We start from the raw sequence: 12,791 nt of genomic DNA, 5'->3' as shown, positions 1-12,791 counted from the left end.
AGGAGGAGCTTTCCCTGAGGTTAGGCTCTTGATGTGATCCCTGGTGTGGCTGAGCAGATGGCAGGCTGGAGCGTGGCCACCTCCAGCTCTCGCCGCCCGCCCGGGGCGATGTGCTTTGTTGCCTCCTCCTTGCCCAGGTGCTCGCCCTCCCAGCTCCTGCCTTGTGCTGGGTGCAGCCTGGGGAGGAAGACTCCACGCTGCAGACGTGCCTTCGACCTCCCTGGTGCTGGGAAGTGCCAAATCCCTGCTGTGAGGGAAGCCTTTAGAGGGCAGGCAAATCCTCCAGCCCAGCGCTGGGCTGAGGTGGTTCCTCTGCTGCCTGAAACTGTGGAGCACAGAGGCTTGGGGAACGCGGTGGCTGGAGCAGGGGCCAGGAGCGGTGTGCCCTCTGCCACAGCTTGGCTTTGCTGCCCTGGGGCACACAGTGTAACAGAGAGCAGAGCCCAGCTTGGTGCTGGTTGTAGGGTGTCTGTGGAGCCAGCTGCCTGGGGCAACTCTTCTTGCCCCTCTTCTTAATCAGAGGTTACCCAGAGGCAGAGGTCTGGCTGGTGACAAGGCTGTGCCACCTCCCTCTGGGGCTTGAGCTCATGCCTGAGGGAGCTTTCATTGTCTGCTGCCCCAGGCCACCCCCTTCTCCCACCTTTGCCTGCTTGCCCTGGGGGGCTGCAGGGCTCTTGCTGCTGTCCTGCTCGACCCAAAGGCCAGCAGCCAGGTGGGTGCCTGCGTGAGAGGCGATGCACAGCAACACCTGCAGCTGGTGGGGTGGCACCCGACGGGCTGAGGCAAGCCCCAGCCCTGGCAGGCAGGAGAGGGCTGATGTGAAGCCAGAGATGCTCCATGGATACAAGTGGGGGGTGCTGGAGCTGCTGGCTCCCAGGCTTGCTGCAGGACCTCCTGGGTGTTCCCTGGGAGTCGCCCAGGGTGTGTGAGCGCTGCTGCAGCAATCAAATGCTGGCTCCCAAGCTGCTTGGGTGGGGAGGAAGGATGTGAATTACAAGCTGGGGTCTGAGAGGCTGAGAGCAGCCAGGCAGAGAGGGACCTGGGGGTACTGGTGATAGTAGGCTGAACATGAGCCAGCAGTGTGCCCAGGGGGCCAAGAAGGCCAAGGGCATCCTGGCCTGCAGCAGGAACAGTGTGGCCAGAAGGAGCAGGGAGGTCATCCTGCCCTGTGCTCAGCACTGCTCGGGCCACACCTTGAGTCCTGTGCCCAGTTCTGGGATCCTCAGGCTAGGAAAGATGTTGAGGTGCTGGAAGGTGTCCAGAGAAGGGCAAGAAAGCTGGGGAGGGGTCTGGAGCACAGCCCTGTGAGGAGAGGCTGAGGGAGCTGGGGTTGCTTAGCCTGCAGAAGAGGAGGCTCAGGGGAGACCTTCTTGCTCTCTCCAACTCCCTGCAGGGAGGTTGTAGCCAGGTGGGGGTTGGTCTCTTCTCCCAGGCAAGCAGCACCAGAACAAGAGGCCACAGTCTCAAGCTGTGCCAGGGGAAGTTTAGGCTGGAGGTGAGGAGAAAGTTCTTCCCAGAGAGAGTTGTTGGCCATTGGGATGTGCTGCCCAGGGGGGTGGTGGAGTCCCCATCCCTGGAGGTGTTCAGGAGGGGCTTGGATGTGGCACTTGGAGCCATGGTTTAGCAGTCAGGAGCTGTTGGGTGCCAGCTTGGACTTGATGCTCTCTGAGGTCTCTTCCAACCTTAGTGATTCTATGAACTGGGGGTCTGGGGAGCTGTGGCTGGAAATCTGGGAGGGGTGGGATGGGATGGGATGGGAGGAGGAGGAGGAGGGATGAGGACCTGCTGACAGCCCCCTGTGCTCTGTTCCCTTGCAGACAAGCCCAACAGCTACTTCACGCAGACGCCGCCGACGCCGCGCGACGGTGAGTGCCCTCCTGCCGCTCCCTGCGCTGCAGAGCAAACTGCCTCAGCCTCTCCTGCCTCCCACAGCTGCTGCTGCTGCTGCTGGAACCTCACCTCCTGACCCAGTGATCTACTTTGCAGCTGACTGCCTGGCACTCTGTGCCCAGGGCGAGCCGGCAGCTTTGCCGGTGCCCTCCCCTCGCCCTCAGCCCTGCCCCAAGGGGGCTGCAGAAGTGGCAGGGAGGGAGGGAGGGCACAGCCCCAGCCCCTCGTTGCCTTTTGCTCCACAGAAGGTTTCCTGGGTGGCTGTGGTGGAAGTGGAGAAGGGCTGGGAAGAGGGGAGGGCTGGTTTGGTGTGCTCCAGCACTCTGTGGAGCTGTAGTGGCTCAGCTGCTGAGGCTGTGGGAGGGAAGGGGAGCGGAGAATGAGAGCTTTCCCTTCAGAGCAGCAGTGCTGGAGCTGCTCAAGCTCTTCTTTGTCCTCTAAGGGTCTTCCTGGATGTTGGCAAGGGGAAAGGGGGGTGAAGAGGAGGTGCAGAAAGGTTTCCTGCTCTGGAAGAACAGAGCAAACCCCCACACCCCCCCTAAATGGAATGTGTGTGTGGTGGAGCTGCAGGGAAAGCTCACGAGAAGGGGATGGACTGGCAGCATGAGGAAAGAGTCAGGAGCTGTGTTCTGCCTCCCCTGGTCCTCCTGGGGGGTTTTGGTGTGGCAACAGGGCATCCCAGAGGAGGGCAGTGAGGGAGGTGCTTTGTTTCAGCCTGTGGGACCTGGAGCTTGAGGCTGCATCCTCCCTGCCCTGAGGGCAAGGCCAAGCAGGGAGGGATGTGTGCTCTGGGGAGTGTCTCCTTGGGACTCTCCACTGCTTCAGCCGGTCTTGGGCTTGCTGGGGAAGGCCTGGAGTGGGTTATGGTGGTGGTTAGATGGGCACAAAGCAGGTAGGAACCTCTCCAGGGTAGGATGTGTGGTGACCTTAGAGGCTGGCAGAGGTTGCAGAGTAAAGGCTCTCTCCATTTCCCCTGGACTGGTGGCACTCATCTATGGATCCCCTGGTGCCTGAGGAGCAGTGGACTCACCAGCACCTCACACCTGGGCTTGCCAAAGCCTTTTGGCCTCCCAGACCTGTAGGGAATGGCCTCAAGGTGCACCAGGGGAGGCTTGGGTTGGAGATTGGGAACAATTCCTTTGCTGCAAGAGTGGTCAGGGGTTGGAGCAGGAGGTGGTGGAGTCCCCAGCCCTGGAGGTGCTCAAGAAGGTGTAGGGGTGGTGCTTCAGGATGCAGTTTGGGGGTCATGGTGGTTGGACTCAGTGATCTTCAAGGTCTTTTCCAACCTGAATGAATTCTCTGCAGCCTGCTTTTTGAGGCCATGCTGGTACCAGCCAGGGGCTTCAGGAGCTGTTTGGTGCAGGCAGGGGAGGCTGTGCTCAGGTAATGTCCTCAGAGGAGCTCAGCTCTACTCTGCTCTGGTGAGACCTCACCTGGAGCACTGTGTCCAGTTCTGGAGTTCCTACTACAGGAAGGATCTGGAGGGGCTGGAAGGTGTCCAGAGCAGGGCCAGGAGGAGGAGCAGAGGGCTGGAGCTGCTCTGCTGTGAGGACAGACTGAAGGAGTTGGGGTTGTGCAGTCTGGAGAGGAGAAGGTTCCCAGGAGACCTCATTGTGGCCTTCCAGGATCTGAAGGGGGCTACAGGAAAGCTGGGGAGGGAGTTTTGAGGGTGTCAGGGAGTGATAGGACTGGGGGGGATGGAGCAAAACTAGAAGTGGGAAGATTCAGATTGGATGAGAGGAGATCAACAGCTAAAGGCTGAGGGGCAAGGGGATGGGGTCAGACTTTTCTCACTGGTGCCCAGTGACAGGAGGAGGGGCAATAGGTGCAGCCTGGAAGCCTGGAAGGGGGAAAATTCTTTGCTGGGAGGCTGCTGGAGCCCTGGAGCAGGCTGCCCAGGGAGGTTGTGGAGTCTCCTGCTCTGGAGTGCTTCCAATCCCCCCTGGCCTTTGTGATTCTGGGCAAGCTGCTGTGGGAGCCCTGTGGAGCAGGGGGGTTGGACTGGGTGATAGGACTGGAGGGGAATGAAACAGAACTGGAAGTGGGGAGATTGAGATTGGATGTGAGGAAGAAGTTGTTCCCCAGGAGGGTGGTGAGAGCCTGGCACAGGCTGCCCAGGGAGGTGCTGGAGTCTCCTTCTCTGGAGAGCTTCCAATCCCCCCTGGCCTTTGTGCTCCTGGGCAAGCTGCTGTGGGTGCCCAGGCACAGGTTGCCCAGGGAGGTGGTGGAAGCCTCCTGCCTGGAGGTGTTTGCAGCCAGGCTGGAGGTGGCTGTGAGCAACCTGCTGCGGTGTGAGGTGTCCCTGCCCATGGGCAGTGGTTTGGAACTGGCTGAGCCTTGAGCTCCCTTCCAGCCCTGCCAGGTCTCAGGCTGTGTGAGAGCCAGGCTTGCAGAGCTCTCTGGGTGCTGCTGGCAGCCTGCTCAGGTCCCTTCCCCAGCCCCCTCCCCGAGTTTTCACGTGCAGATAGGAAGGCAGCAGCAAGCAGCAGGCAGTTCCTGCCAGGTTTGTTGCTGCTCTCTCTCTGCTGCTCGGGGTGGGGGTGGGGAAGGGGGCGGGGGAGCGGCAGATGAGATGTGATTAACCGAGAATGGGAGCAGAGGAGCCATCCAGAGCAAAAATAAACCCCCACGTAGGTGTTCACTCTCAGCTCAGGGCTCCAAACTATTAGCAGCCCAGCCCCAGGCAGATGACATCCTCCCCAAAAAGATCTCTGGTCCTCCCCCCCCCCCTCCAGGAGATGGAAAACTACCACCCTTGGTGGGCTGCCAAAGGAGGCAAGCCCAAGAGAGTCACAGGACAGGCAGGGTTGGAAGGGACCTCAAGGCTCAGCCAGTCCCTTGAAAGGGCCTTGGGGCAGACTGAGCGAGGAGGATCTCATCAGTGCTGATCAATACCTCAAGGGTGGCTGGCAGGAGGATGGGGCCAGGCTTGTTTCAGTGGTGCCCAGGGGCAGGACAAGGGGCAACAGGCACAAACCAGTCCATAGGAAGTTCCATCTTAACATGAGGAGGAACTGGAGGCTGCTGGAGCCCTGGAGCAGGCTGCCCGGGGAGGTGGTGGAGTCTCCACCTGTGGATGCCAACCTGTGCAGCCTGCTCTGGGTGACCCTGCTCTGGCAGGACTTAGCTGAGCTCCAGAGCTCCCTTCTAACCCCCAGCCTCGTGTGTGAGGCATGGTGGGGAGCAGGGAGAGGTTTGCACCCCCCAGAGGGGCATTGGGTTGCCTGTCCCGAAGCAGGCAGCAGAGGCCAGCTGGGCACAGGCTGAGCTGGGGGAGCGGTGCTGCACCTCAGGCTGTGCTGGAAGGGACCTCAAGGCTCAGCCAGACCCTGCCATGGGCAAGGAGACCTCACACCTACAGCAGGCTGCCCAGAGCCATAGGATTGTTTCAGGTGGGGGAAAGAAAACCCTTCTGAGATCATCCAGGCCAACCATCAACCCAACCCCAGCATGGCCACTAAAGCGTGGCCCCAGGTGCCCTGGCCACAGGTTCCTTCAACACTTCCAGGGCTGGGGACTCCACCACCCCCCTGGGCAGCCTCTTCCAGGGTCTGGACATCACTGAGCCCAATCTCAGGGGAAAAGTCTCTAGGCATAGCCTGAAACTATCCCACAGAGTCACCTGGAGTACAGCCAGGTGGGCTTTGAGTGACTCAGGGATGGAGACTGCAGGGATGGGGACTGCAGGGATGGAGACTGCAGGGACAGAGACTCCACCACCACCCTGGGCAGCCTCTTCCAGGGTCTGGACATCACTGAGCCCAATCTCAGGGGAAAAGCTTCTAGGCATAGCCTGAAACTGCCACAGAGAGTCACCCAGGGATGTCACACAGGAGCACAGCCAGGTGGGCTTTGAATGACTGCAGGGCTGGAGACTGCAGGGATGGAGACTCCACCACCTCCCTGGGCAGCCTCTTCCAGGGTCTGGACATCACTGAGCCCAATCTCAGGGGAAAAGTCTCTAGGCATAGCCTGAAACTACCCCACAGAGTCACCTGGAGTACAGCCAGGTGGGCTTTGAATGACTCAGGGATGGAGACTGCAGGGATGGAGACTGCAGGGCTGGAGACTCCACCACCACCCTGGGCAGCCTCTTCCAGGGTCTGGACATCACTGAGTCCAATCTCAGTGGAAAAGCTTCTAGGCATAGCCTGAAACTGCCACAGAGAGTCACCCAGGGAGGTCACACAGGAGCACAGCCAGGTGGGCTTTGAATGACTGCAGGGCTGGAGACTGCAGGGATGGAGACTCCACCACCACCCTGGGCAGCCTCTTCCAGGGTCTGGACATCACTGAGCCTAATCTCAGGGGAAAAGTTTCTAGGCATAGCCTAAATCTACTCCACAGAGCCACCTAGGGAGGTCACACAGGCACACAGCCAGGTGGGCTTTGAATGACTCCAGGGATGGAGACTGCAGGGATGGAGACTCCACCACCCCCCTGGGCAGCCTCTTCCAGGGTCTGGACATCACTGAGCCCAATCTCAGGGGAAAAGCTTCTAGGCATAACCTGAAACTACCCCACAGAGTGACCTAGGGAGGTCACACAGGCACACAGCCAGGTGGGCTTTGAATGATTCCAGGGATGGAGACTCCACCACCTCCCTGGGCAGCCTGCTCCAGGCCTCCATCGGCCTTGAAGAAGTTCCTCCTCATGTTAAGATGGAACTACCTATGCTCAGGTTTGTGCCTGTCACCCCTTGTCCTGCCCCTGGGCACCACCAAAAGCCTGGCCCCATCCTCCTGGCAGCCACCCTTGAGGTTATTGATCAGCATTGATGAGATCCTCCTCTCTCCCAGACCAAGAAGCCCCAATCCTCTCAGCCTTTCCTCACCACAGAGCTGTTCTGCTCCCCTCAGCATCTTTGTAGCCCTTTCTGGTCCCCTAATCATCTTGGCAGTCCCAACATTGATTTATGGAGTGGGCTCTGCTTCTCTCTGAGCCCAGGCCATTAAGTGCTGTTAACTCCCTGCTTTTCCCACAGCTCCCACGTCCCCCCAGCTGGGCACTGGGCTGGTTAGCTCTGGTAGGGTCTTAAGGCTTGGCTGACTTCAAAGCAGCGCTCCAGGAAGGCTCCTGCCTTCTCCCAGCTCAGCAACTGCTCCATGGCATCCAAGCTGCCTAATTCTCCTCCTCAGCTGCAGCAGGAGCTTGGGGAGCTGGGGAGGGGGTGGATGTTGGCTCAGCTGCAGCCCCCCTAGGGCAGGAGTTGTTTTGGAGGGCGGGAGGTTGGCAGGTGTGGGGCAGGGTGGTGGTGGGGGGAGCAAGCAGGGTGGGCTTTGTTTTCCTGCATCCCCTGGGGTGAATTAAATGGTGGGGGAGGATTTGGAGGGTCCTCCCTCCTCCCCCTTGCTGTGTTCTTGCAGCAGCATCTGTGCTGGGAGGTTGGATTCCTGCTTGCTTGCAGCATCCCTCGGTGCGGTCGCGTGCGGGAGGCAGGGCGGCTGTCCTGGCTTGCTCTGAGGGGGGCAGGGGAGCAGGGAGTCCTCTCAGGGCCCTGAAGCCAGGCTGCAGAGGAGGGGATCAGCAGGATGAGGCAGGGGCCAAGCAGTGCCATAGAACCATGGAGCTGTTTTGGTTGGAAAAGGCCTCTAAGGTCATCCAGTCCAACATCCAACCCGACCCCACCACGGCCCCCAGCGCCACATCCGCACTTGTCTTGACCACCTCCAGGGATGGGCCCTCCCCCACCTCCCTGGGCAGCCTGTTCCCGTGCCTGACCACCCCTGCAGCAAAGAAATTGCTCCTAGCATCCCCCCTGAACCTCCTTGGGTGCAGCTTGAGGCCGTTTCCTCTCACTCTCTCATCGCCGCTCTCCACCCGCGCTGCTCTCCCACCCCTCCTGGGGGAGCACAGCCTCCAGCACCCTCTTTAGCCCCTTCTGCTCTCACCAGCTCCTTGGCCTGGCAGGTTTGGGCTTCTTCCTGTCCCCAACAGCTTTCTGATTCAAGTGGAGGGGTCTGTCCTCACCTCAGAGCTACATCTTCCTTCAGCAAGCAGCGCTGGGGGAGCAGGAGAGTCAGGGCAGGTCAGCAGGGCGCTGAGCTGCAGCTCTTTTGCTCTGAGCTGGCTTAATGATGGCATCAGCCAGCTGTGGGGCCTCTCTCTGCTGGGTTTGGCAGCACCCATGAGGGCTGAGGGGGGGCTGGACACCCACCTTGCCTTTTGGCAAGCCCGGGTGGAGCGCTGGTGGCCTGGCCTGTGGCACCTTGCCGAGGGAGGCAGCGCCGAGCACTCAGTTCTGGATGCAGAACAGCAGCAGCCAAGCAGGAGAGGAGAAATTAAACAGGGGGGGGAAATGCTCCCTTGTGCCTGGCAGCCCCTTCAATGCAGCCTTGGCAGGACTGGCCCCAGGCATGGCAGTGAGGTGGAGGAAATGCTGCTGCAGGTGGCTCTTTGAGCCTGCTTAGGACACAGCTTAGTGGATTAATCCTCCAGGGCTCCCAGTCCCGGGCACTGCCTTTCAGCTGGCTGCTGGATGTCCTCTCCTCAGCTCCCTTTCTGCTCCAGGGGCTCCTGGCAGGGTGTGGGGAGAGGCTTGACCTGGCTGTGGTGCTCCTTGGCTGTGCCTGAGCTGTGTCTCAGCAGCCCTACTCTGGTTTGATCCTTCCCCAGGAGGAGATTGTTGTCCTTCCTTAGGTGATTGGTTTTAATTACCACCTCATCATGCTGTTGGACATCTTCCTCTGGCCACTAGCCTGTGCTAAGGGGAAGATAATTGCCTGAGGGCTCAGAAGTCATTGGAGGTTCTTCCCCCCTGCTTTATTCCCTCTGCCCACAGCCTGCCTGCAGCCCCAGAGCTGAACCTTGCTGCGTGGTGGCAGTGAGGAGCTTGGGGCTGTTCCATGCCTCAGGAGATGTTTGCTGTCCAAACCCTCCTGCTGCTGCCACATTCACTCTGAGCCTCTCCTTCTCCAGTCCCTGTTGGAGAGAAGCAGCTCTGGGCTTGTAGTTTCTCCAAGGATGTCTGTCAGGGGCACAGGGGAGGAGATGCTTGGCTGTCCTGGGGGGCAAGCCATGAAAGCCTAACTGACCACAAGCTCCTCAGTGTCATTCCCTTTGTCCAGCAAGCACCAGCAGGCTCTGGCTGCTACTCCCAGCCCATTTCTCTTCTGGCTGAAGCACAGCCCTGGGAGGAGAGGCTGAGGGAGCTGGGGTTGCTTAGCCTGCAGAAGAGGAGGCTCAGGGGAGACCTTCTTGCTCTCTCCAACTCCCTGAAGGGAGGCTGTAGCCAGGTGGGGGTTGGTCTCTTCTCCCAGGCAAGCAGCACCAGAACAAGAGGCCACAGTCTCAAGCTGTGCCAGGGGAGGTTCAGGCTGGAGGTGAGGAAGAAGCTCTTCCTAGGAGGAGAGATTGGCCATTGGGATGTGCTGCCCAGGGAGGTGGTGGAGTCACCATCCCTGGAGGTGTTTAAGAGGAGACTGGATGGGGAGCTTGGTGCCATGGTTTGGTTGATCAGATTGTGTTGGGTGAGAGGTTGGACTTGATGATCTCAAAGGTCTTTTCCAACCTGGTCTGGTCTGTTCTGTTCTGTTGTGTTCTGTTCTGTCCTGTCCTGAGCCCTGGATGCTGCAGGATGAAGTCAGGCTGCAGGCTTCGTGGTGGGGCTGAGCTCAGCCAGAAGCAGAAGGAGCTGCAGCCCCAGCTGCTCAGCTCTATTTATTTCCCCCTCCCTTCCTGCCTGCCCACAGATGCATTCTGCAGCCCCCTGGACTTTCCCTGCCCACCCCACGCTTCCCTTCCTTTCACACTTGTGCTTTTCCCAGCCCCAAGGCTCTCCCACGCCTGGAGCTGTGTGTGGGGAAGGGCTGCTCCCTGGAGTGGAGGTGTGTTTGGAGCATGGGATGGCCCAGGCTGGTGGTGGTGGTGGTGGCTCCAGGGAGGTGCTCTCCTGCTTGCTTGGCTGTCAGTATTCCCCTCCCAAGCCTTGCTGTGCTGAGGAACATCTCCTCTGCTGAGGATGGGAGGGGGGAAAAGGTTGAAAGGGCCTTGGGGCAGACTGAGCGAGGAGGATCTCATCAGTGCTGATCAATACCTCAAGGGTGGCTGGCAGGAGGATGGGGCCAGGCTTGTTTCAGTGGTGCCCAGGGGCAGGACAAGGGGCAACAGGCACAAACCAGTCCATAGGAAGTTCCACCTTAACATGAGGAGGAACTGGAGGCTCCTGGAGCCCTGGAGCAGGCTGCCCGGGGAGGTGGTGGAGTCTCCACCTGCGGATGCCAACCTGTGCAGCCTGCTCTGGGTGACCCTGCTCTGGCAGGACTTAGCTGAGCTCCAGAGCTCCCTTCTAAGCCCCAGCCTCGTGTGTGAAGCATGGTGGGGAGCAGGGAGAGGTTTGCACCCCCCAGAGGGGCACTGGGTTGCCTGTCCCAGAGCAGGCAGGCAGAGGCCAGCTGGGGACAGGCTGAGCTGGGGGAGCGGTGCTGCACCTCAGGCTGTGCCAGGCCAGGCTCAGGGCTCAGCCAGGAGGGACTGGGAGCACTGGAGCGTGGTGGGAGGCCTTGCCACACATCACAGAGCAGGGGGAAAGGAAATCATTCCCTCTCTCTCCCTGCACAAGGTGAAATCTGTGTAGCAGGCTTCTCAGCAGCTGCTCACTTTTAATCACCTGCAGCCTTCACCTTCCCCAAGGCTTTGCTGCAGCACAGCCTGCCACTGGCTTCTCCAGGATGGGACTTCAGCCTCCCACCTCAGTGACCTGAGCTGCTCTTTTGAGCCTCCAGGAGGCTCAAGCTCAGCACCCTGGGCTGGGCTTGCTTTGATTGATTCATTGGATGGCTTCAACCTCCCACCTCAGTGACCTGAGCTGCTGCCCCAGGACCCTGAGCAGTCCTTCTCTTCATCCTTTACCTGGCCCAGGGGGTCCCACAGTGAAGTCACCATGGTTACACCTTCCTCTTTAGATCTTCATCCTCAGAGTGGAGATCAGGAAGAAAGTCTTTCATAGAATCAGGGAATCATTGTCAGGGTTGGAAAGGACCTCAAGGCTCAGCCAGCTCCAACCCCCTGCCATGGGCAGGGACACCTCACACCACAGCAGGTTGCTCACAGCCACCTCCAGCCTGGCTGCAAACACCTCCAGGCAGGAGGCTTCCACCACCTCCCTGGGCAACCTGTGCCAGGCTCTCACCACCCTCCTGGGGAACAACTTTTTCCTCACATCCAATCTGCATCTCCCCATTTCTGGTTTTGCTCCATTCCCCCCCCCAGTCCTATCCCTCCCTGACACCCTCAAAAGTCCCTCCCCAGCTTTCTTGTAGCCCCCTTCAGATCCTGGAAAGCCACAAGAAGGTCTCCTCAGTGCCTTCTCCTCTCCAGACTGAACATCCCCAACTCTCTCAGTCTGTCCTCATAGCAGAGCAGCTCCAGCCCTCTGCTCATCCTTGTGGGTGATGCAGTGAGGGTGGTGAGACACACGTTGCCCAGGGAGGCTGTGGATGCTCCCTCCCAGGAGGTGTTCAAGGGCAGATTGGATAAGACCTTGAGCAACCTGTGCTGGTGGGAGGTGTCCCTGCCCATGGCAGGGGGCTTGGAGCTAGACTTTAAGGTCCTCTCCAACCCATCCCATTCTGTGAGTCTCCCCTTTCTTTTCTTGCTCCTGTTTCTGTGCCAGGGGAGGTTTAGGCTGGATCTTAGGAAGAAGTTCTTCTCAGGAAGAGAGCTTGGCCATGGGGATGTGCTGCCCAGGGAGGTGGTGGAGTCCCCATCCCTGGAGGTGTTTAGGAAGAGCCTGGATGAGGCCCTTGGAGCCATGGTTTAGTTGATCAGATGGTGCTGGGTGAGAGGTTGGACTTGGTGATCTCAAAGGTCTCTTCCAACCTGGTTAATTCTATTCTATTCTATTCTATTCTATTCTATTCTATTCTATTCTATTCTATTCTATTCTATTCTATTCTATTCTATTCTATTCTATTCCTCTCTCTCCCCTTCCCCTCTCCCTCCCCTTCCCCTCTCCCTCCCCTTCCCCTCTCCCTCCCCTTCCCCTCTCCCTTCCCTTCCCCTCTCTCTCTCCCCTTCCCCTCTCTCTCTCCCCTTCCCCTCTCTCTCTCCCCCTTCCCCTCTCTCTCTCCCCTTCCCCTCTCTCTCTCCCCTTCCCCTCTCTCTCTCCCCTTCCCCTCTCTCTCTCCCCTTCCCCTCTCTCTCTCCCCTTCCCCTCTCTCTCTCCCCTTCCCCTCTCTCTCTCCCCTTCCCCTCTCTCTCTCCCCTTCCCCTCTCTCTCTCCCCTTCCCCTCTCTCTCTCCCCTTCCCCTCTCTCTCTCCCCCTTCCCCTCTCTCTCTCCCCTTCCCCTCTCTCTCTCCCCTTCCCCTCTCTCTCTCCCCTTCCCCTCTCTCTCTCCCCTTCCCCTCTCTCTCTCCCCTTCCCCTCTCTCTCTCCCCTTCCCCTCCATTTGCACCTGGGCCAGTGAGGCATCACCTGAGGAGGCAGAACTGGGGGCTGCTTGTGGAGCTTCACCCCCAGGCTCTAACCCCCCCCTCCCCCCAGCCTGGCTTTGTTGCCCCTTGCTGCAGTGGGAGGCAGGCTGTTTCCCTGCCTGGGATTTGCCCCCTGAGCAGCACAGCAAAGGCTGCTTCAGCCCAGCATGCTCAGACAGCTCCAGGGTTGCTCTGGAGAGGGGAGAGGTGCTAAACATAGCTCTTCAAACCCTGAGCTGCAGATAAGGTAGCAGCTGTTATTAGACACCACTTTTGATCTCTGGAGAGCATTTTCTTCTCCATTTGCAGGGAGGGTTTGAGCTTTCTCTTGGGGATCAATTTATGCACTTTCATGTTATGTGGCTGAAGTGTTGGAAGGGGAGGGAGGAGCTGGGGGCCCCAGGCAGAGGTGTTCCTTTCCCCCCCCTCCCTGCAGCAGGTCCTTGGCTGCAGATGCCAATCTTGCCTTGCTCCCCCCCCCCCCGCCC

The 12,791-nt window shown here is 59.4% G+C and overlaps 1 protein-coding gene across 4 annotated transcripts in view; it reads left to right on the top strand.

The window, feature by feature from the left end:
• AGRN (agrin) overlaps positions 1–12,791 on the top strand; it is a 181,948-nt gene that overhangs the window by 81,484 nt on the left and 87,673 nt on the right. For all 4 annotated transcript variants that reach the window (XM_068158301.1, XM_068158299.1, XM_068158303.1 and 1 more), the window contains one exon: positions 1,818–1,865. In XM_068158301.1, coding sequence (XP_068014402.1) covers positions 1,818–1,865 — 48 coding nt within the window. The remainder of the gene's footprint in view (positions 1–1,817; positions 1,866–12,791) is intronic.

The sequence above is a fragment of the Melanerpes formicivorus genome, unplaced genomic scaffold, assembly GCF_026170545.1.
Source record: "Melanerpes formicivorus ecotype bairdi unplaced genomic scaffold, bMelFor1.0.p_v2 SCAF_39, whole genome shotgun sequence".
In the NCBI taxonomy this organism is placed as follows: domain Eukaryota; kingdom Metazoa; phylum Chordata; class Aves; order Piciformes; family Picidae; genus Melanerpes; species Melanerpes formicivorus.
This window is presented reverse-complemented; position numbering and strand designations above follow the sequence as displayed.